General features: G+C 43.5%; 1 protein-coding gene across 1 annotated transcript in view; it reads left to right on the forward strand.

Moving 5' to 3' along the window:
• Window positions 1–24,615, forward strand: part of ADAMTS17 (ADAM metallopeptidase with thrombospondin type 1 motif 17) — a 389,768-nt gene that overhangs the window by 61,274 nt on the left and 303,879 nt on the right. Inside the window, exons 5-7 of the mRNA XM_038746936.1 lie at window positions 9,066–9,149; window positions 11,215–11,372; window positions 22,430–22,473. Of these exons, the coding sequence (XP_038602864.1) occupies window positions 9,066–9,149; window positions 11,215–11,372; window positions 22,430–22,473 (286 nt within the window). The remainder of the gene's footprint in view (window positions 1–9,065; window positions 9,150–11,214; window positions 11,373–22,429; window positions 22,474–24,615) is intronic.

A 24,615-nucleotide genomic window follows, 5' to 3' on the forward strand; every position in this document is an offset into this window, starting at 1 on the left:
ACACCACGTTTGCATTTAATGACATCCAGCAGATTTCTTATAAGATTTTGGTCACTAGCGAAGAATTATAGTTCACTCTAGGGCTTTTCCGAGGGCCCTAATTGGCAACAGATAGGGATTAAGTCCCATTCCTACCTCCCCATTCCTTCCAATATAGAGTCTAGATCCTCTGGGCCCATGTCATGGACCAAGGAGACAGTGTTGACCCTTCCCCACATCTGGGCTGCCCAGTGCCTGCCTGATTTGGTATTGAACCCACCTGAGACATTCTCTCCAAAATCCTTAGCATGTGCTTGGAATTGATAGTATCACTCCGGGGTACTCAAAGCCAGTTACCTGCCCAGTGCTTCCCTCTGCATCCCCTCCCTGTGTCACTGGAATAGGCACAGTCCCCAGGACCAGGATCAAATTAAGTAGGTTTGATGGGACCCAGAACTTCCTTAGGAATCCATTCAGATCCCAGCATCTCGTTTCTTGCAGCCAACTGGTGCTTTCTGTGAACAGTGTCTACCTGAACACTTTTGATTTAGACCACTTGTTATCAAACAGTATTAATCCAAGAGAGAGGGAGTGAGGAGATACTTTATATGTCCCCTGCTTTTCCTGGTTGTTGAGATTATCTTCTTGATTTGTGTGCAAACCTAAGTACAAATCTTGGGTCACGAGAAAAGAAGCTAAGGGGGATTGAGTATGTCTCAGTGGAATCCTGAGTATAGCAATTAACACAGTTTCTTGATTCTCACTTTACTTTAATATCTGTCTCCCTCTCTAGGCTGTAAACTTCTTGTGGGCAGGGAATGCATTTACCAACTCAGTTGTACTGTACTCTTCCAATAATTTAGTACAGTGCCCTGCACACAGTAAGCTCTCAATAAATACCAGTGATTGATATGATTAAACTGATACAGAGGCATATGAAAAAATCTTTCTTAGCTGTTGCACACATCATTTCAATCCTGACTGGGTGTTTATCCTTATTTGGGGATTTCAGGTTCTGGAGTTTTCATGGTTTCCCATGTGCAGTATTGATACCCAGGCATTTTGCCTGTGCTCTGAAAGGTAAATTACACTTTTCCATAAGAGGAATGAAGAATGGGGGCATGCTTGGCCTCCCCTAGAAATTTTCTGTTAAATCTTTTGAGTCTACGGAAAGCCTTCCCCTTAGAACCTGTAATCAGTCAATAGTATTTACGGAGTGCTTACTGTAAGCTCCTGGACAGGGAATGCCTGTTTGTTGTTATATTGTACTCTCCCAAGCACTTAGTACGGTGGTCTGCACACAGTAAGTGCTCAATAAATATGATTGACAGAGCACTGTACTAAGCACTTGGGAGAGTACAATACAATAAAGTTGGTAGGTATGATCCCTGCTCAGCAAGAGGTCCTTTGCCCTGCAATTCCAGAAAGTTTCCCAGACCGCTGGGAGGAGGTAGCTCCATCCTGCTCACAAAATAGACATTAGTTCTGCAGATAATAGGAAGTGTGTTAAGGAAAAATGGCAATATTTGAAATCATGAGTTTCATAGATTTTTGTGCAGTGAACCATTTAAATACACTGAACCTTGCTTCACAAGCCCTCTCAAGGTCAAAATTACTTATACACTATTTCCTAGGACAATTTAAGTCATTGTTTTGAGTTAGAAATCTGCAGGGATGAAAAGATTCTGGAAGTTCAATTTCAGATTCTAGATAAGGTAACCAGCCATATATGTGCATTCAAGCCCTGCCCGTGTAGTATAAAGAAATATGGAATGATCTGAGATAAGAATTAAAAGAGTTCAGGTCAGCCATCAATATTCATTATGCAGTCTCTGACTGATGTTTCCCAGTAGTGGAGGAATCTGATGATTTTTTTTAACAAAAGCACAAGAGAGAAAAACCAGTAGCACTATTGCTATCCCTCTCAATGCAAATATGAGTTCCTGATTTTATGTCTGAGGAACATTTGTTTTCCACTTACTTGGAGTAGTGTGAAATTTGGTAACCAAGGTTCCTTAAAATTCAATTGCCTGAAATAACTGTAGCAATCCAACTTTAAAGAACAAGTCTGGGTGGTATGGAAAGACCAATTGGCATTGCTGTTTGTCTAGAAACTGAATGCTTCTCGGAAAGATGGTGACTGGACTGTAAGCCCCATGTGGGACAGGGACTGTGTTCCACCCAATTATTTTATCTACTCCTGGGCTTAGTACAGCCCTTAACAAATACTATCATTAATCACCATTAATACCTGATTTACATTGACCTGTAGGCTCCCACACCTGTGCTTTCAAGTGTCTTGCAAACAGAAAATCACTTGCCCTAAAAGTCTGAGTGTTAATAATAAGCTCTGAATGGTCTAAGGGGCTTTTGTAGCAATTTAGCAAAGTTGTTTATTCTGGGTCAACTCTGTTACTTTTGTAAAACTGGATGATGGACTGTCACTTTTTACAGCATGCAATAAAAGTGCCCATTCTGCAGTTGCTTTGTGGGAAAATATTTACAAACTTAGTTTTCTTAGGTAAAATGTAACTTAGTTCAGCCTTTGGGCAACCAAACTAGAAAATGGAGCCACTTCATTGGCAAAATGTTAGTGTTGCCTCTTAGTTTATGTAATGGTCACCAAATTGAATCAGTGGTTCTTCAAGTTCCTTCATAATTTGATTTGAAGAAAGGGAGTTTGAAACTTTACCCTGTAAATAGACCACAAAGATCTATTTTATGACTTTGGTGTTGTTTGGTAATGTGGCCTACATGTGTCCTTGGTACTGACTAGTAAATTGATTCATTCTCTAGTCAACACATGTTTATTGAGAACTCTTTAGGAGTCAAGTACAGATTTTTCAACTGTGTAGATACCCATTCCCTGGAAGCATGTCAAAGCTTCCTAAAGAATAGGTAAAATGATTCAGAAATTTCAAAGTAAATAGCATAATCTCTATGGATAAAATTGAAACAGGATCTCGACAGAGGACCTAGCAAGAGAAAAGCCTTAAATTTAAACAGGGGAGATTTGGGACAGACACAGGAAAAACCTCTTGATGCTCAGGGTGATGAACCTAGAGAGAGGCAACTGAGGGAGGTTGGATAGTCTCCATTCCTGGTGATCTCTAAGGAGAAAATAGGTAGACAGCTATCTAATCCTGGCTCTGTCAATTGTCTGCTCTGTGGCCTTGGGCAAGGCACGTCACTTCTCTTTGCCCATTACCCGATGATGATGATGATGCTATTTGTTAAGCACTTACTATGTGCAAAGCACTGTTCTAAGCACTGGGGGGATACAAGGTGATCAGGTTGTCCCACGTGGAGCTCACAGTCTTAATCCCCATTTTACAGATGAGGTAACTGAGGCCCAGAGAAGTTAAGTGACTTGCCCAAAGTCACACAACTGACAAGTGTCAGAGCTGGGATTAGAACCCAGGACCTCTGGCTCCCAATCCCGTGCTCTTTTCACTGAGCCATGCTGCTCCCATTTTACCCAGATTTTCTCTCATCTCTAAAATGGGGAAGGAAACTGTGAGCCCCACGTGGGACAGGGACTGTGTCCAACCCAATTTGCTTGTATCCACCCCAGTGCTTAGTTCAGTGCCTGGCACATAATAAGGACTTAACAAATACCATAATTATTTTTAGTGGACTTAACAAAAACTTCAGCAGTAGGGGAATACCTGGTAGGGCTATGCAATTAGTGATGAAGAATTCTGGAAGAAGGGCCTCATCAGGTGTCTCCCATGTTGGACAAATCCAGCAAGAGTTGGGGAAATAGGTGGCTAGTATGGCCGGCAAGAAGGTTGCAGTCGTGCTACCCAGGTCACCTACCGCTGGTCTGTGCAACTGGAGCTCCAGCACTATTGCTGTGGACACTTTGGCTATAAATACGTTTTGTATTTGCATGAAGAATTCAATGGAACTTCCCCTAAGTGCAGTTTATCGTAGTGACTAGCACTGCATGTTACATTTAGTTCATATCGTGCTGCACCTCTGCCAATCTAACTTTTGTTGTGCTCCACACCCCAGCAGCTGGCTGGAAAGAGAGAGTAGAGTGTGGGTAATTGAAGCAGTGTGGTCTAGTGGAAAGAGCCTAGTCCTGGGAGTCAAAAGGACCTGGATATTAATCCCAGCTCTGCCACTTGTCTGCTGTGTGACTTTGGGCAAGTCACGTCACTTCACTTCACTAGGCCTCAGTAACGTCATCTGTAAAATGGGCATTAAGACTGCTGCAAGCCCGTTGTTGGGTAGGGACCATCTCTATATGTTGCCAACTTGTACTTCCCAAGCACTTAGTACAATGCTCTGCACACAGTAAGTGCTCAATAAATGCGATTGAATGAATGAATGAGTCCCATGTGGGATGGGGGCCATGTCTAACCTGACTGGCTGGTATCTACCCCAGTGCTTAATACAGTGCCTGGAACATAGTAAAGGGCTTAACAAATGCCATAAAAAAGAATAGTGCTGCACATAGCACTGACACTACAATTCAAATCTGTCACTCAATAGGTTTTATTGCCTTCTCTCTGTCAATCAATAGGATATATTGCCTTCTGGATGTCAAGCAGTGTACTAAGCACTTGGGAAAAGTACAATAGAATTAGTAAGCATGGTCCCTCCACTCATGGAGTTAATGGTGTAGTGGGAGTGCCAGATACTAACATAAATGGCAGGTAGGAGGAGTCCTCTTTTTTTATGATATTTAAGCGCTTACTATGTGCCAGACAGCCTACTAACTGCTGGAGTTGATACAAGCTACTCAGATGGACTCAGTACTTGTCCCACAATGGACTCACCATTTTAATCTCCATTTTACAGATGAGGGAACTGAAGTCCAGAGAAGTTAAGTGACTTGCCTAAGGTCAAACAGCAGGCAAGCAGTGGAGCCGGGGTTAGAACCCAGGTCTTTCTGATGCCCTGTTCCTCAAAAATCTCCAGTGGCTACCAATCAATCTGCACATCAGGCAGAAACTCCTCACCCTTGGTTCAAGGCTCTCCATCACCTCGCCCCCTCCTACCTCACCTCCCTTCTCTCCTTCTACAGCCCACCCTGCACCCTCCGCTCCTCTGCCGCTAATCTCCTCACCGTGCCTCGTTCTTGCCTGTCCCACCATCGACCCCCGGCCCACGTCATCCCCCGGGCCTGGAATGCCCTCCCTCTGCCCATCCGCCAAGCTAGCTCTCCTCCTCCCTTCAAGGCCCTACTGAGAGCTCACCTCCTCCAGGAGGCCTTTCCAGACTGAGCCCCTTCCTTCCTCTCCCCCTCGTCCCCTCTCCATCTCCCCCATCTTTCCTCCTTCCCTTCCCCACAGCACCTGTATATATGTATATATGTTTGTACATATTTATTACTCTATTTATTTATTTATTTATCTTGTACATATCTATTCTATTTATTTTATTTTGTTAGTATGTTTGGTTTTGTTCTCTGTCTCCCCCTTCTAGACTGTGAGCCCGCTGTTGGGTAGGGACTGTCTCTATGTGTTGCCGACTTATACTTCCCAAGCGCTTAGTACAGTGCTTTGCACACAGTAAGTGCTCAATAAATACGATTGATTGATTGATTGTTGAATCCTTCAGGCAGATACTTGTCCCGTAGTCTTTGTGAGTGGCCCAAGGTTTAACTATCATTTCTGCTTGGGGACTCCATCATGGTAACAGATGGAACCCTGACATTGGGAGCACTGCTGCAGACTACAGGTGCCACAAGCGTCACAGCTAGTGAGAGTTTAAAACCCTGGTGAGGAAACTCCATGTACTACTTCCTGAGAATTGATGGCAGATTTTGGTTAATGTAACTGGTGGTAAATTCAGCCCTCAAATTTTATCTTTTAACCCATTGTAATTATTGGCAGTTGTAGTTATGGAAGCAGAAAAGGATTTGGAAACGTCAATCGACAGTACTTATTGAGTGCTTACTCTGAACTAGGCACTTGGGAAAGTACGGAAGAGTAAGTAGATATGATCTCTGCCCACAAGAAGCTACCATCTTAGTAGGGGAGATAAATACTTAAATTGTAAGCTTCTTATGGGCAGGGAACATGTCTGCTAATTCTGTTGTACTCTCCCAAGTGCTTGGTACAGTGTTCTGCCTAGAGGAAGTGCTCAATACATACCATCGATTAGTTGTTTGATAAATTACATGTCCAGGGAAGCAGCAGAGTTTAAAGATATGTGCATAAGTGCTGGAGTGAGGAGCAGGTGAGAACCCAAGTTCTTAAATAATGCAGAAATGCTGAAGAAGCAGTAGAGAGTGAAAACAAGGTGGGAAGATGAAAGATCAATTGGGGTAGTTCTCCTGGAGGAGATTGATTTCAGAACAACTTCAAAAATGGGAGGAGCAGTGATCTTCTGGATGATAAGGGGAAAGAATTTCAGGCAGAAGGAAGGTCATGAGCAAGAGGTCTGTGAAAATGAGAACAAGGCATAGCTAGATAAGTTTTTTTTTAATGGTATTTATTAACCACTTACTATGTTTCAAGCACTGTACTAGCCCTAGGGGTAGATACAAGACAATTGAGTTGGACACAGTCCATTTCTCACATGGGGCTCATAGTCTTAATCCCCATTTTACAGTTGAGGCAACTGAGACACAGAGAAGTTGAGTGATTTGCCCAAGGTCACACAACAGACAAGTAGCAGAGCAGGATTAGAACCTAGGTCCTCGGACTCTCAGGCCTGAGATCTTTCTTTTAGACCTTGCTGCTTCCCTAGTTGGATGTAGAGGGAGAGGAGCAAGGATTAGTCGAGGAGAGGAGAGAGCTGATTGAGTTGCAATCAATCAATCAATGGTATTTTTTGAGTGCTTACTGTGTGCAGAGCATTGCACTATGCACTTGGGAGAGTACAGTACAACAGAATTAGTGAAAAATCTCCTGCCCCTAACTAATTTACAGTCTAGAGGTGGGGTACAGGCAACAAAAATAATTTATAATATATAATTTAAAGATATGTTACATAAGTGTTGTGGGGTAGTGGGTGGGGTGAATATCAAATGTCCAAAGGTCACAGATACAAGTGCATAGATGATGCAGAAGGGAGAGAGAGCCTGGAGGTAAAGGGCTTAATTGGAGAAAGTCCTTGAAGGAGATGTGACCTTGTAAGTAACTGTCATTCATTCATTCAATCACATTTATTGAGCACTTAACTGTGTGCACAGCACTATAGTAAGTGCTTGGAAGACTACAGAGAGTATAGGGAGTGTGAAGCACCGTGGTGTAGTGGATAGAGCACTGGCTTGGGAGTCAGAAGGTCATGGGTTCTAGTCCTGGTTCCACCACTTGTTTGCCTTGTGACCTTGGGCAGGTCACTTCACTTCTCTGCCTCAGTTACCTCATCTGTTAAAAGGGGATTGAGACTTTGAGCACCATCTGAGACAGGGACTATAGACAACTCAATTTTCTTGTAACCACCCCAGTACTTAGTACAGTGCCTGGCACATAGTAAGCACTTAACCATGATTATTATTACAATATAAAAATAAACAGACACCTTTGCTGCCTACAGCGAGGTTACATACTGGGGGACATTGCTTGAAAAATCAGCAAATGAGATTAAATGCTAATGTTTGGGGAATTTAAAATTATCACATGCTAATCTATTTGAATTTCAACTGCAGAGAAACAAATTTTCATCATTATTGTCATTAGCAGGTGGGCTTTCTTTGTCCCCAAAATAAAACAGTTCATGGTTGGTAATTGATAAATTCCAAACATCAACAGTGCTAAAAATGGAATTTTATTCCTTTACATATTCAAAATGTTAAATGCAGCAAGCTGCTCTATTCTGACTAGACCTCTTACTTCATTCATTCATTCAATTCATTCAGTAATATTTATTGAGCGCTTACTGTGTGCCGAGAACTGTACTAAGCGCTTGGGAAGTACAAGTCGGCAACATATAGAGACGGCCCCTACCCAACAACGGGCTCACAGTCTAGAAGGGGAAGACAAACAACAAAACAAAACATGTAGACAGGTGTCAAAATGGTCAGAACAAGTAGAATTATAGCTATATGCACATCATCAACAAAATAAATAGAATAGTAAATACGTAAAAGTAAAACAGTAGTAAATCTGTACAAATATATACAAGTACTGTGGGGAGGGGAAGGAGGTAGGGCAGAGTGGGGGATGGGGAGGAGAGGAAAAAGGGGGCTCAGTCTGGGAAAGCATCCTGGAGGAGGTGAACTCTCAGGGCTTTGAACGGAGGAAGAGATAGCTTGGCGGATGTGTGGAGGGAGGGCATTCCAGGCCAGGGGAAGGAGGTGGGCCTTGGGTTGACAGCGGGACAGGCAAGAACGAGGCACAGTGAACAGGTTACTGGTGGAGGGTGTGGGCTGGGCTGTAGAAGGAGAGAAGGGAGGTGAGGTAGAAGGGGGCGAGGTGATGGAGAGCCTTGAAGCCGAGAGTGAGGCTTGATTCGTAGGTTGACAGGCAATCACTGGAGATTTTTGAGGAGGGGAGTGACATGCCCAGAGCGTTTCTGTACAAAGATAATCCAGGCAGCAGCATGAAGTGTAGACTGAAGAGGGGAGAGACAGGAGGATGGGAGATCAGAGAGGAGGCTGATGCAGTAGTCCAGTCAGGGTAGGATGAGAGATTGAACCAGCAAGGTAGCGGTTTGGATGGAGAGGAAAGGGTGGATCTTGGCGATGTTGTGGAGGTGAGACCGGCAGGTTTTGGTGACAGATTGGATAAAGAGGTATCGTTCCAGTGATGATTTATCCACCCGATTAAAGACTGGGGGTAGACTTATTCCATTTACTTAGTCTAGTCCTCTGGAGACCATCCAACCATTTAGAGACTATCCTCAATCAAAAAGGCAAGGTCTCCATCTATAGATCATTTCAACTAAATATATAGCTGGAATAAAACACACACACACACACACACACACACACACACACACACACACATGTATATATAAATAAAATTCCTCTTGCTGCATGGACTCATGTTTCAAGCCAGATTTCCTGATTTTATACCTTTCTATTCTGGGAATTCACTTATAATGTGAACATTTTTTGGAACAAGACTTTTTTGGAAGCTCTATTGCTGACATTGTTTTGAGAGTGCTTTGTTGTTTCTTGACAGGTATACAACATGTTTCAACACCAGAGCCTGGGAATTAAAGTGAACATTCAATTGACCAAGTTAGTGCTGCTTCGAAACCGCCCCGTAAGTCCGTCAAAGGCATTTGACCAATTTTACAGCAATTGTAGTTTTGAAGACATTTTTGAGGCATTAAGAAAATTACGAAAGACTGATTATGGCTGGTTTTGGTATTTGGCTCTTAGAACGGTCATTCAGTAAATTGCAATGGATTATTACCCTGAACAGGTGGCTGATAAAAGTGCTAGGTTTGCTTAAAATATCTCTGCAAGGGAAATTAGATGTTTTCCTTTAATTACTCTCATGGGTTTCATTAAATTTCCTCAAGTAAGATTATTTTGAATGTGACCCTCATGTTCTCTTTAATTCAGTTAATTTTTGCCTAGTGGTGAGGAGTCTTTGGCTAAGAGTTAAGAATCTTTGGTTAAGAGTGGCAAAGTTAAGAATACTGTGTGATTGGTACATATGTCATCAATCAGTATGTATATTGTCTCTTCCGTTATCAAGGGTAAATTGATAATACAATCCACTCTCTCCGTTCTATTTAACCTTGCTTTTCTCCTACTGCAATCCAGCCCATACACTTTATTCCTCTTGCCAACTTGAGCACTGTACCTCAATCTCATCTATCTTGCTGATGACCCCCTGCTCATGTGCTCCCACTATCCTGGAACTCCCTTTCCCTTTGTACTTGACAGATCACCACTCTTCCCCATCATCAAAGCCTTATTAAAATCATATCTCTTCCAAGAGGTCTTCCATAAATACCTCCCCATTTTCCCAGCTATTTCCACTCTCTTTTGCATCACCTGTGCACTTGTATCTAGGCTCATTAAGCAATTACTGAGTTAAAGGTATTTATGGAGTACTTACTGTGTGTGGAGCACTGTACTAAGCGCTTAGGGGAGTGCAATTCAGTAGAGTTGGTAGCTGTGATCTCTACCCAGTGGGAGTTTACAGTGTAGAGGGAGAGACAGACATTGAAATAAGTTAGAGGAAATGGCATAATGTAAGTGCTGTGAGGTTGGGGGTGGGGTGTCAGTATCTCACCCCACTCCAGTCCATACTTCACTGTGCTTCCTAGATCATTTTTTCTACAAAAATATTCAGTCCACATTTTCCCCACTCCTCAAGAACCTCCAGTGGTTGTCCATCCATCTCCACATCAAACAGAAACTCCTTCCCATGAAGAGAATGGTGGTCTGTCCATACCTTACCACTCAATTACCTTGCCCCCTCCTACCTCACCTCCTACTACAGCCCAGTCCATACACTTTGCCCCTCTAATGCAAACTTAATCCTGTACCTCCATATCATCTGTCTCACCATAGAATTCTTGCCCAAGTCTTGCCTCTGGCCTGTAATGCCCTACCTCTTGATATCAGACAGACTCTCCCCACCTTCAAAGCCTTATTAATATTAATAATAATAATAATATTGGTATTTGTTAAGTGCTTACTGTGTGCAAAGCACTGTTCTAAGTGCTAGGGAGGTTACAAAGTGATCAGGCTGTCCACTGGGGGGGCTCACAGTCTTCATCCCCATTTTCCAGATGAGGGAACTGAGGCACAGAGAAGTGAAGTGACTCACCCAAAGTCACACAGCTGACAAGTGGCAGAGCTGGGATTCGAACCCATGACCTCTGACTCCAAAGCCCGGGCTCCTTCCACTGAGCCACACTGCTTATTAAAGGCACACCTCCTCCAAGAGGTCTTCCCTGACTACGTCCTCATTTTCTCTTTAACCACTCTCTTCTGCATGTTCCTGATTTGCTCCATTTATTCACCCATCCCTATGTTGCACAGCACTTATGTACATATCTGTAATTCATTTATTTATATTATTGTCAGTCTCCCACTCTGGACTGTAAGCTCACCGTGGATAGGGAACGTACCTACCAACTGTTATATTGTTATATTGCACTCTCCCAAGCACTTTAGTGCAGTGCTGTGCATATAGGAAGCACTCAATAAACATGATTTTGATACTCATTTTGATAATATACTTTGTCTGTCTCCCCTACTAGATTGTGAGCTCCCTGAGGGCCAGAATGATTCTCTAAATAACATCGGTTGATGGATTGACCCCCAACTTTCCCAGGATTGCTTCTTGAATGTTTTCCTTCCTTCAGGCCACGCTGTCAATTGGGCATCATGGAGAGAGATCTTTGGAGAGTTTCTGTCAATGGCAAAATGAAGAATTTGGGGGTGCAAGGTATCTTGGCAATAACCAGGTTCCTGGTGGGAAGGATGATACCCCTCAAGTGGATGCTGCTGTTTTTGTGACCAGGTATCGTAGATGATTGCTTACTTTGATGTGAATGAATTAATCAGTCACTAGTATTTTATCACTTTGTGCAAAACACTACACTAAGCCCTTGGAAGAATACAGTGCAAAAGAGTTCTTGAGAGAGTACAATACAAAAGAAGTAGTGGACACGTCCCCTGCTCCAGAGGTTAGAGGACAGTTCCTCTTGCGTTAAAAAGAAATCAAAGTAGTTACCTATTACATCAGTGTTATAAAGCTTAAAGTACATGTATTGCAACAAAGATTTTATAAATAAACTTAAAGCTTTGTGTCATATGATTTGAATAAAACAACTGAAGCAATGACAAAATATAACTCCCCAATACCACCATATGATATTTACCACAGGAGAAAGTTTAATGTTGCCTGATATTTAGTGAGGGGCATGCCTGAAGTGTTTGATGCTTCTGAAAATGATCCAAATCACATTATTCATGTGTGGGTTACTTCAGTGGTTTAATCAGCTTGCCAACTTGGTGAAGATCATTTAAGAGCTACTAAAATGGAGCATTAAGATCCCCTACATGGGATTGGGTTGGATTAAAAGAGTGCGATCTGTGTCTGGGCTGCAGAATTGGATTTTTTGCTCATTTGTTTTATGTAAAAGCAAAGCATTTTAGTTGTGGGAATGGTAGGCAAAGGTGAGTTTAAAGAGCAGAAACCATCCTTGTAACACATTTGAATAATTTGCTTCTTTAACATATCTTGGAAAACTATTTTTCTTCCTTTAAGTAATAACTTCAATTTGCTATCTACTTGTGTGCTTCATAAAGACATGCAATTTGTAAACTACAGAGGATTATTTCTATCATTGTTTTCTTCCCTTTCTACCAATCTCACCCTTTAAATGAAGCAATTCTAGAATTTTAAAATTGTTGCGGATAGTGGAAGTCCTCAAAATTCTCAGGACAAACTTTAGTTTTTGAATATTTGAATCCAGTTAGGCACATCCTTTTCAGAAGGGTATAGAAGGAAGGAAAGAGTGACCAAAGTTTTCGGGAATACTCTAATGACCCATGACTAAGAAAGCAATAATAGCTCAATCCATTACCTCAGTAGTGAATTAAGAAAACTATCTCTTGTCTTGTATAAAGGCAATCAGCCAGTTCTAAAGCCACAATCCTGAGACAGACTGTTTTACAATGACAACTGAAGATGCTCAAAAACCTTTAATATCATCATTGGACATAAGATATTTTGGCATCGACTAATTATGGTTTCCTTTATTCACGAGTAATATTGTCTTAAAATGCCACCTCCTAACTAAAGCATACTGTTGGTTGCTATATGTTGGTGCTCATTACATAGTCTAGACGGTAGCCTAGATGAAATGGAAAGAATTGCTATTAAATTAAGGGGACATAGAAGACATAGAGTATATTCTTTTATTCATGGAGAAACTACTCTGTATCTCTTCCAAACTTTTGTCTCTGTACTGTTTGTGTTGAAACCAAATGTTTCTTTCCCTTATGTTTGTCTCAAACAACCTCAGAGTTCGGCTTTATTCTTGACAGCCCATTTGCCTAAAGAAGAATAAAGTTTCTAATCCAAAAATCCTTTTATGGGAGGAGAAAGGGTAGAGGGCGAGGGGTAGATGGAAACGGGAATTGACTGATTATAACCTATTGAGTTCCAGTACAACATTTCCTCTGAGTCTTTGCCAACTATTCAATTACAGGCCTGGCAATTGGGTAAGCTAGGTAGGAGTCAGCAGCCACTGAGGAGGAGTGTTGAAATGCTGTGCTGACCAAGTGGAGACCTATATAGTAATCACAGTTTGAGATCTGCAGCTGCTGCAGCCTGGAGTAATGATAGATGTGATGAGCAGATAATATTGTGACTAGACTGGGAGCAGGACTGCTGCTGCTCTTACAGAGCAATCAGTTTCTTTGGTGTAATAGGATCGAAGTGCAGTATTGCATGTTCCAGAGATGAGGCTGTGTTGCTAAGGGACCTCCTTGTCCCTGGGTTTCTGAATCCTGAGTATTTTCTGCAGAGAACTGTAGCCAAGTCCGGGCCTGTGTATAATCTTGGATGCTCCCCAGACTCATCAGATGGACCTGTAGCAGAGGATATGAAAGTGACATCACATCCAGCCTCAAAAGTCAAGCCAGAAAAAGCAGAAGCAGAATTTTCAGCAGCCCCAGCTGTGTCTAGAGCCAGAGATCGCCTCTGTAGGAATGGTGTTTTTGCAAGGTTATACTGAGTGTTGAAACCATGAAGTGCCAACAGAACTAGCATTGTCTCAGGATGAATATTCATCACTAGTAGTGGAGAAAATTAGGGACTTTTCTCCTCCAACAATCAATCAATTATTGAGTGCTTACTGTGTGGAGAGCACTTTACTAAGAGCTTGGGAGAGTACAATATAGCACATCTGATAGACATGTCCCCTGCACACAATCCCATGTTTATATTGAGTGGCAAAATGCCAAAACCCAGGAAGAGTCAAATAACCACCTGCAAGCAGGAAAGAAACAAGTACAAACGTTGCCTGGCTGTGCAGAAACATCCATCTGTCCCTTGCCCTCCTCCTTCCTCTTAGTTCAACTCTCACTTCTCCCAAAGAGGGATAACAAAATTGAACCATTAAAGGGATCCATTGGCAAAGCACACTGGTGAGTGGAAAATAAACACTTCCTCTCTGCAGAGCAGATTGGTGATTGTTGCTTATTTTTGCAGAAATTGCTGTGGGTCTTAAAGGCACTAGAGAATTTTGTGATATTGCTTGGGGACCTATAGCTCTGTCATCCTGTCTTTACAGACAGTAATGTCCAGGTCCTCCAAGTGGCTTCTCATTTTCTTTTAGGCTGTGGAGGCTAAGAAAGGTATATATTGGATGCCTCTTTGCATCACTTGTGGCCCAAATTTCTAGTAGCATCTGTGGTGCTGAAGACCCCTCCTCAAAAATCTCCAGTGGCTACCAATCAACCTATGCATCAGGCAGAAATTCCTCACCCTCGGCTTCGAGGCTCTCCATCACCTCGCCCCCTCCTACCTCACCTCCCTTCTCTCCTTTACAGCCCAGCCCACACTTTCCGCTCCTCTGCCACTAATCTCCTCACCGTGCCTCGTTCTCGCCTGTCCCGTCGTCGACCCCCGGCCCACGTCATCCCCCTGGCCTGGAACGCCCTCTCTCCGCACATCCGCCAAACTAGCTCTCTCTTCAAGGCACTACTGAGAGCTCACCTCCTCCAGGAGGCCTTCCCAGACTGATCCCCGTCCTTCCTCTCCCCCTCCTTCCCCTCTCCATCCCCCCGCCTTACCTCCTTCCCCTCCCCACAGCACCTGTATATATGTATATATGTTTGTATGTATTTATTACTCTATTTTATTTGTACATATTTATTCTATTTATTTTATTTTGTTAATATGTTTTGTTTTGTTCTCTGTCTCCCCCTTCTAGACTGTGAGCCCACTGTTGGGTAGGGACCGTCTCTATATGTTGCCAATTTGTACTTCCCAAGCGCTTAGTACAATGCTGTGCACACAGTAAGCGCTCAATAAATATGATTGAATGAATGAATGGTGGCCCTCCTTCCCTCTGACCTTGGGACCGTACTCCCTATGCACTTTGTTAGTGCGATTTAGTGGATAGATCACAGGCCTGGGAGTCAGAAGGACCTGGGTTGTAATCCCTGCTCTGTCATCTGTCTGCTGTGTGACCTTGGGCAAGTCACTTAACTTCTCTGCCTCATTTACCTCATCTGGAAAATGGAGATTAAGACTGTGAGCCTTATGGGAGGCAGGAACCATGTCCAACCCAATTATCCCATATCTACTCAGAGCTTAGTATAGTGCCTAGCACACAATAAGTGCTCAGTAAATACCATTATTATTATTTGTTACCCCATCCCCATTCACTCAGCACTTCTGTACATATCCTTATACCCTGCTGCCCCCCTCATCTGTACCTTATTTTTATGTCTGTCTGTCTCCCTCGATTGTAAATTACTCAAGGACAGGGATCATGTCTTAACTCTGTTGTATTGTTCTCTCCCAGGTGCTTTGCAAAGTGTTTAGCGCCTAATAAGCACTTAATAAATACCTTTTATTTATTAATGTGAAACACTTTGCAAGGTCTATCACATTCTAATTCCATAGTATAGGCAGCACCTGAATGTTGAAACTCAAACATCAAGATATCAAGCTAGGGAAGCAGCTTGGACCAGTGGAAAGAGCAAGGGCCTGGGAGTCAAAGGACCAGGGTTCTAATTCCAGCTCTGCCAGTTGGTTGCTGTGTGACTGTGTGACCTTGGGCAAATCACTTACCTTCTCTGTGCCTCAGTTTTTCCTATCTGTAAAATGATGATTAAATACCTGTTCTCCCCACTAAGACCCTGAGCCCTGTGCAGGACTATGTCCAACGTAACTAATTTATACCTACCCCAACACTTCGGACATTGACACATAGTAAGCTCTTAACATACTGTAAAAAAAGTTATCAAAATCTACTCTGTTGCCTTGGGGGGTAGTACATACCTGTGCACCCAGGGGGTAGAACAGTGCTTGGCCTAGAGCAAGCGCTTAACAAATACCATTGTTATCATTATTATTTAATTAATTTTTGTTGATGATGTGGCTGCTCAGTGCTAGTAAGGTTTCCACCCCTGTGGAAGGAAAAACACCGATAGCTTCAAGCTGGTTTTGTGACTGAATACTGATTTGGGAGGTTAGGCATTTGATAAACCTTCCCAGACTTTTTTTTTCCTGTGAAATAGACAGACAAGCATCTAGAAAAATTCCTCTTCGTAGGGATCATTTTTCTGGCAGCAAAACTTTCTTTCCAAGCCGTCCCTATGAGGAAAGAACTGGAATAGATTGGAAAAGCCAAGGGAAGGGTGCTGCTTTTGGCTTGCTCTTCTAAGACTCTATTAGCCAGAGCATAAGTCCTCAGGCCCCTGAGGAAAATAGCACAGCCTAGTGGAAAGATCATGGGCCTGGGAGTCAGAGGACTGGTGTTCTAATCCCACTTGTCTGCTGTGTGACCTTGGGCCAGTCACTTAACTTCTCTGTGCCTCAGTTACCTCATCTGTAAAATGGGGATTAAGACTGAGCTTCATGTGGAACATGGTCTGTGTCCAACCCTGTATCTACCCCAGTCCTTGGTACAGTCACTGGCACAGAGCTAGTGCTTAACAAATATCATTTAAAAAAAACTGTGCTCAGCAATGACCTGAATGGACCTGCTTCACTATTCCAGAGAAATTTGCCACCAGTGAAGTCGGTCTGTAGCCTGCCAGCATGTTGAATTAGAAGAGATCACCAGACTTCTCAGTCGTGAGACTGGAGAATACGAGAAGTAGAAGCACAGCATTCTGTCCTGCTTTTCTAGTGATGGCATCTTGCCAACCTCTTAATAGGGTAGTTATCTGGTGTCAGAAGGAAAGTCACACTTGGTGTTGCCAGCTAATTAGCATAATAAGTCTGTAAATAAACTATCCAGCTGACACCAAGCAGTTCTCACACAGCACCTTGTGCCAGGTTCATTGACAACAATTATCTGTTTGTCTTTAAAAGTTTGATCTCTAAAGTGTCAGATAAGGTAATGCTGGCCTGGAATGAAATGAAATATCTTGGCGTTGTAGCTCTTTCTGTTTGTGTTTCTCATCTGTTATGGTTTTTCCCATCCTTCTCATCTAGCTTCCTTTGCTGATGCCTGTCTTTATGACTTGTGCTTAATCTCTTATAGTCTTGCAAGAGCTGTCCTTTCTCTGTTCTCCTGTAAAGAGAAGCAACCTGGCCTAGTGAAAAGAGCGTGGGCCTGGAAGTAAGACCTGAGTTTTAATACTAGTTCTGCCACTTGCCTGCTGTGTAACCTTGGGCAAATTACTTCACTTATCTATGTCTTGGTTCCCTCATTTTCGAAATGGGGATTCAGTACCTGTTCTCCCTTCTGATTAGATTGTGAGCCCAACTGGGACCTGATTATCTTGTGTCTACCCCAGTACAGCACTCAGCACGTAGTAAGTGCTTAACAAATACCATCATCATTATTATTAAACAAGCCACATCTTTATTTCCTCACCTCCAAATTAGAGTGTGTCAAGTCGCTAGCAGTTTTTCTAAACAGGTCTCCTTGCAGCATTTCTAAAACTGAGGTATCACCTGCCCTTCAAAAATGGAATAATTTTCCCCTAGCAGGATTTTGAGGAACATTGTTATCATTAGATAGTAGAGAAACAGCATGGCCAACAGGAGAGATAATGGGCCTGGGAGACAGAGGACCTGGGTTCAAATCCTGGCTCTGCCACTTGTGTACTGTGTGACCTTGGGCAAGTCACTTAAGTTCTCTGTGCCTCAGTTACCTCATCTACAAAATGAGAATTAAGACTGAGTCCTGTGTGGGTCATGGACTGTGTTCAACCTGATTAGCCAGTTTCTTCACCAGTACAATGCCTGGCACATAGTAAGCACTTAAATTCTATTTGAAAATTCTACTCTGAAGAGAAAAATAAAGAGAAGATCAATCAATCAATCAATCATATTTATTGAGCACTTACTGTGTGCAGAGCACTGTACTAAGCGCTTGGGAAGTACAAGTTGGCAACATATAGAGACAGTCCCTACCCAACAGCGGGCTCACAGTCTAGAAGGGGGAGACAGAGAACAAAACCAAACATACTAACAAAATAAAATAAATAGAATAGATATGTACAAGTAAAATAAATAGAGTAATAAATATGTACAAACATATATACATATATACAGGTGCTGTGGGGAAGGGAAGGAGGTAAGATGGGGGGGATGGAAAGGTGGGCGAGGGGGAGAGGAAGGAAGGGGCTCAGTCTGGGAAGGCCTCCTGGAGGAGGTGAGCTCTCAGTAGGGCCTTGAAGGGAGGAAGAGAGCTAGCTTGGCGGATGGGCTGGCGAGACAGGTGAGAACGAGGCACGGTGAGGAGATTAGCGGCAGAGGAGCGGAGGGTGCGGGCTGCGCTGTAGAAGGAGAGAAGGGAGGTGAGGTAGGAGGGGGCGAGGTGATGGAGAGCCTTGAAGCAGGGTGAGGAGTTTCTGCCTGATGCGCAGATTGATTGGTAGCCACTGGAGATTTTTGAGGAGGGGAGTAACATGCCCAGAGCGTTTCTGGACAAAGACAATCCGGGCAGCAGCACGAAGTATGGATTGAAGAGGGGAGAGACACGAGGATGGGAGATGAGAGAGAAGGCTTCTCTCCTCCCTTCAAGGCTCTGCTGAGAGCTCACCTCCTCCAGGAGGCCTTCCCAGATGGAGCCCCTTCCTTCCTCTCCCCCTCGTCCCCCTCTCCATCCCCCGCATCTTACCTCCTTCCCTTCCCCACAGCACCTGTACATATGTATATATGTTTGTACATATTTATTACTCTATTTATTTATTTTATTTGTACATATCTATTCTATATATTTTATTTTGTTAGTATGTTTGGTTTTGTTCTCTGTCTCCCCCTTTTAGACTGTGAGCCCACTGTTGGGTAGGGACTGTCTCTATATGTTGCCAATTTGTACTTCCCAAGCGCTTAGTACAGTGCTCTGGACATAGTAAGCGCTCAATAAATACGATTGATTGATTGATTGATAAGGCTGATGCAGTAGTCCAGACGGGATAGGATGAGAGCTTGAACGAGCAGGGTAGCGGTTTGGATGGAGAGGAAAGGGCGGATCTTGGCAATGTTGCGGAGCTGAGACCGGCAGGTTTTGGTGATGGCTTGGATGTGAGGGGTGAATGAGAGAGCAGAGTCGAGGATGATACCAACGTTGCGGGCTTGTGAGACGGGAAGGATGGTGGTGCCGTCAACAGAGATGGGAAATTCAGGGAGAGGGCAGGGTTTGGGAAGGAAGACAAGGAGTTCAGTCTTCGACATGTTAAGTTTTAGGTGGCGGGCAGACATCCATATGGAGATGTCCTGAAGGCAGGAGGAGATGCGAGCCTGGAGAGAGGGGGAGAGAGCAGGGGCAGAGATGTAGATCTGGGTGTCATCAGCATAGAGATGATAGTTGAAGCCGTGGGAGCGAATGAGGTCACCAAGGGAGTGAGTGTAGACTGAGAACAGAAGGGGACCAAGCACTGAACCTTGGGGAACCCCCCCAGTAAGGGGATGGGAGTGGGAGGAGGAACCTGCAAAAGAGACTGAGAATGAATGACTGGAGAGATAAGAGGAGAACCAGGAGAGGACGGAGTCTGTGAAGCCAAGGTCGGATAGCGTGTTGAGGAGAAGGGGGTGGTCCACAGTGTCGAAGGCAGCTGAGAGGTCGAGGAGGATTAGGATAGAGTATGAGCCATTGGATTTGGCAAGCAGGAGGTCATTGGTGACCTTTGAGAGGGCAGTTTCTGTGGAATGTAGGGGACGGAAGCCAGACTGGAGGGGGTCGAGGAGAGAGTTGGTGTTGAGGAATTTGAGGCAGCGCGTGTAGACAGCTCGTTCAAGGAGTTTGGAAAGGAATGGGAGGAGGGATATGGGGTGATAACTAGAAGGTGAGGTGGGGTCAAGAGAGGGTTCTTTTAGGATGGGAGAGACATGGGCATATTTGAAGGCAGAGGGGAAGGAACCGGTGGAGAGTGAGCGGTTGAAGATGGAAGTTAAGGAGGGGAGAAGGGATGGAGCGAGAGATTTCAAGAGATGAGAGGGAATGGGGTCAGAAGCACAGGTGGCCGGAGTTGCACTTGAGAGAAGGGAGGAGAGCTCCTCTGAGGATACTGCTGGGAAGGATGGGAGAGTAGCAGAGAGTGTTGAGAGCCGGGGGGTTGGAGAAGGTCAGGGAGTGACTTTGGGGAGGTCGGACCTGATGGGTTTAATTTTGTTAATGAAGTAGGAGGCCAGATCGTTGGGGGTGAGGGAAGGAGGAGGGGGAGGAACCGGGGGCCTGAGAAGGGAATTGAATGTACGGAAGAGCTGACGGGGGTGATGGACATGGGTGTCAATAAGAGAGGAGAAATAGTTTTGTCTGGCAGAGGAGAGGGCTGAGTTAAGGCAGGAAAGGATAAACTAGAAGTGAACGAGGTTGGCATGGTGTTTAGACTTTCGCCAGCAGCGAAACCTTCAATCTGAACCTAACATACTTTAACATACCTGTCCCATTTATTCCTCCATGTAATTCAAGATCTGAGCATAAACATTCTGGGTTATTCCAACAGGGACTTTAAAGTGAACACAAAATGGCCAATAGAAATCTTTTAAATAATAATTTTTCATGTTGCCAGGTCATGTCCCTCGCTAGCAAAGAATTGAGGGCTTAGAATATTAAATATTGTAAGTATTGTAAATATTGTAATTTAAATATTGTAAATATTAGAACTTTAAATATTGTGGAAAATTCTTCAAAATCAGTAAGATTCAGGCAGATTCAGAAGTCCTGAAAGTCACCCAAAATTTGCTATGTGCTGATGAATGTACTCAGGAATCATATTCACAAGAAAGTATGCTAATATGGGGACACAGAATGGCCTGGTGGAAAGAACACAGGCCTGGGAATCAGAGGACCTGGATTCTAATCCCCACTCTGCCACTTGCCTTCTGTGTGCTCTTGGGCAAGTTGCTTAACTTCTCTTTGCCCCAGTTTCCTCATCTGTAAAATGGGGATTCAATACTTGTTCTCCTTTCTATTTGGGGCTATGTCTGACCTGATTATCTTATGTCAACCCCAGCACTTAGTATGTGTTTGGCACCTAGTAAGCGCTGAATAAATACTACAATTATTGTTTTATGCAATCAACAAGGTATCAAAGTCCAATAAAGTCTAAAGAAGAATGAGTTTCTGTACCACCTGCAGTCTAGTATACTGACAAATGACCAAAGCTAATCAATCAATCATATTTATTGTGTGCTTATGCTGTGCAGAGCATTGTACTAAGCGCTTGAGAGAGTACAATATGGCAGAGTTGGTAGACACATTCCCCGCCCACAACAAGTCTGGAGGGGAAGATACAGCCAATGATACAAAACCTTCATAGAAGTGAATACTGCCTCTGAATTCTATTCCCTAGCCAGTACATGATATATGAACAGAAGTGGAACGCCAAACTGAGAAAGCCAGTATCTTTTTAAAGAAACTAATGGAGGCAAAATGTCCCAAAGTGGCATTCCACCTTGACCAAACTGTTCCAATCCTTTTTGCAGAGGGCAGCAGGGCTACTCGAGCAGGTGCTATAAAGTGACCTTAACTTGGGGGGCTTTAAGCCAACAAAACAAAAGAATTAATTTCAAAGCCTATTTTGGTTGATTTTTTTTTCTAAGAGTAGAAGCACTGGGAAGATTGGATAGCTACATGTAGAGACAGACTCTGCAAATGTAATAGCAAAGTGAAGGACAATCTGGCCGGTGTGAGGTGGCCTGTCGCACATCAATTTTTGTTATGGTATTAGCTAAGAATTTACTGTGTTCCAGGCACTGTACTAAGTGCCTTGTCCATGTCCCACATGGATGAAACGTACCGTCTTAATCATTCTCTTCTGCCTTGAGGGTAAAGTCCTCCTCAAAGGGAAAACCTTATTGTTCAGTCAGCTTCAAACAATGAGGTGAGCCTGTATATTTCTGATGCAGAGGAAAATTTTGGAAGACTTATAGCTCTCCTCAGGAGGTTCTCCACTGACTGATTCTTCCTCTTGGCTTTTTCCTTTTCAGCTAATAGAAAAGACCTTTGATCGTAATACGACTCCTTCTCTTCTCTTATGTTGTTACAGAAACAGGATATATCCATTTGGGTGAGGGATTGGCAATCACCACTAATGGTCTGAAGTATAGAACTGAGTCAGATCCTCTGTCTAGCTTGGATAAGGAGTTTCTTGGTGATTTGGGGCCTCCATATCCCTTGCTATACACAGGTAGAATAATGCCTGCCATTTGGTTATGTTTCCAAGACCTTTAGGTCATTGTTGCATTATTATTATTTTTATTGTATTATGACAATTGATACAGCTGTTTTTTGTTTCAGACTATTAAAATGCAACATGGTGGCAATCACATTAGCACTAAATATTAACTTCTGGTAATAAAATTACTGTCATTCTATCATGTTCTTCTCTAGATTTTATTTTTCAACAACCTGACACTTAATATTTCTTTTTTAGGACAGATTTCTGTGTACACAAAGATGAGCCATGTGACACTGTGGGTAAGTGTGTAATTGAACAATCATTTGAAATTCAGTTTTTCAGTGCAAATTTGTAATTTCACTGTTTGAATATAAGGGCTTGCTCTGTGTTTCCAAAGGGAAGAGGAGGATTGAGTAGGCTTTCCAGTCAATCTGCTTCATAAAGCTGCCCAAATGAGTAATTCAGTACTTATTTTAGACTCTGGCCTAAAGTCTTCCTCGTCCTTATTTTCCTCTTCTTCATAGTCCTCTTCCTCATTTTCCTCTTCCTTCTTTAGCATCTTCCTTTCTCCTCTTCCCATTACCTAAAAAGGATAATACCTGGTCCCTGCTCCCTAGGAGTTTATCACTGAATGGAATTCAGTTGTCTGTGTATTCACCTAGTGATGATATATTGAAGAAACATAACCAGGGATATTCCATTATAAAGTTTTCCTTTTAGCTTTCTTGCATATTGACGCTTTTGAATTTTAATGTCACACTTAGATATTAAAATCAAGGTAGTTCCTTGATGGGTTGGATTCTAATTCATTCTCTATTTGTGAAGCACTTAGTAAGGACAAAAAGATTTTGTTAAATCACGTCAGTACTAAAGCCCAGCTTTAGTCAACTTTGCATTTTTGGCACATGTTTATACTTAGTAGGAGACAGAATTAAGACATAATGAGGTGGTACATTATATTGAATTTGAACTCCATTTTAGAAGCACGGGACAACTTGCTGAAGTCAGACATAATAAAAAAATACTGCAATGTGACATATTTATGCTACTATAAAATTTGAAAGAAATTATAATTTATTGAAACTGCTACCACTTCCAGAGAAGTGTAGCATAGAAAACAGAGAGTTTTCTATGCAAACAACAGTTTGCTCCAACTCAGGCACCTTTAATCCCACTTCTTCCCAGGAAGTGTCAGCACTCTTGGGTCCAGACTGCCGGTCCAGGTGCTGAGCATGGGCCACTTAAACAGGTGGTGTTTTAACTCTTCTTTCTAGTTGCACAAGCCCACCCCTAGCTGACACCATCAGCTCCCCTTGGCCCTCCCAAAGATGCTCCCATGGGAGCAAATCATACTTAGTCCCTATATTGTCAGTCCAGTTCCATGGCTTCTTGTTGATGGTTGAGCAGCAAGTTGGCATCCCTTGGTCTCCAGTGGTACTCCTTCATTGCTCCTAGGTCTCCTCCAACAGTTCATTTATCTCCGCCCCGTGGCCCGATCCACCATCTTGGAGCCACATGACCTGGGGGATGGGCTAGGGAGCACCCTGAAATATCAAAGCATTGGGGAAATAAGGGGGGCTAGTGTCAATACCACGGTGTGTTGGGGCAGGGGCTGGAAGGACTGCATACCAGGGAAGGGGCTGGCGAACATGCCATGGCATAGGAGAAGCAACTTGGTGGAGTAAATAGAGCATGGGCCTTGGAGTCAGAAGGTCATGGGTTCTAATTTTTACTTTGCCACTTGCCTGCCGCGTGGCCTTGGGCAAGTCACTTCACTTCTCTGGGCCTCAGTTACCTCATCCTTAAAATGGGGATTAAGACTGTGAGTCTCATTTGAGACAGGGGCTGTATCCATCCTGATTTGCATGTATCCTCCCCAGCACTTAGTGTACTTCCTGGCACATAGTAAGCACTTGACAAATACCATAATTATTATTATTATTTTCTCAGTGTTGCAGTGTGTTTAGGAAGAGGGCACTGGTACTGGGTTTCTAGGACAGGTCTGACAGTGGAGCCAGCCCCCGGGACTGGTAGGGACCAGGGATAGGGGCACCATGTGTGGGTATGGAGGTACCTACCTGCACATTATTACAGAGGTGCTCTGAGGTGGCAGTGACTCAGGCCCACGGGGTGTGCCCCAAGTGCCAGGGGATGGGAAGGGGAGAGGCGGTGTCAGCTCTAGGGTAGTGGCAGGTCAGAGCCCCCTCTCCTCACTGCGGAGCCCACCTTGGACGACTACTTGGCTTGGATCTCCCTCCCAATGCCAGGGAGCTCAGCTCAGACCATGGTTTGGAGCCAGGGAGGGGAAGAAGCAGGGTATTGTGGGCAGGGAATATGTCTACCCACTCTTATATTGTAGTCTCCCAAGTCCTCAGTACAGTGCTATGCAAACAATAAGCACTCAATAAATGAGATTGATTGATCGATTGGCCAGGACAGGA

This window comes from Tachyglossus aculeatus, chromosome 5, assembly GCF_015852505.1.
Source record: "Tachyglossus aculeatus isolate mTacAcu1 chromosome 5, mTacAcu1.pri, whole genome shotgun sequence".
NCBI lineage: Eukaryota > Metazoa > Chordata > Mammalia > Monotremata > Tachyglossidae > Tachyglossus > Tachyglossus aculeatus.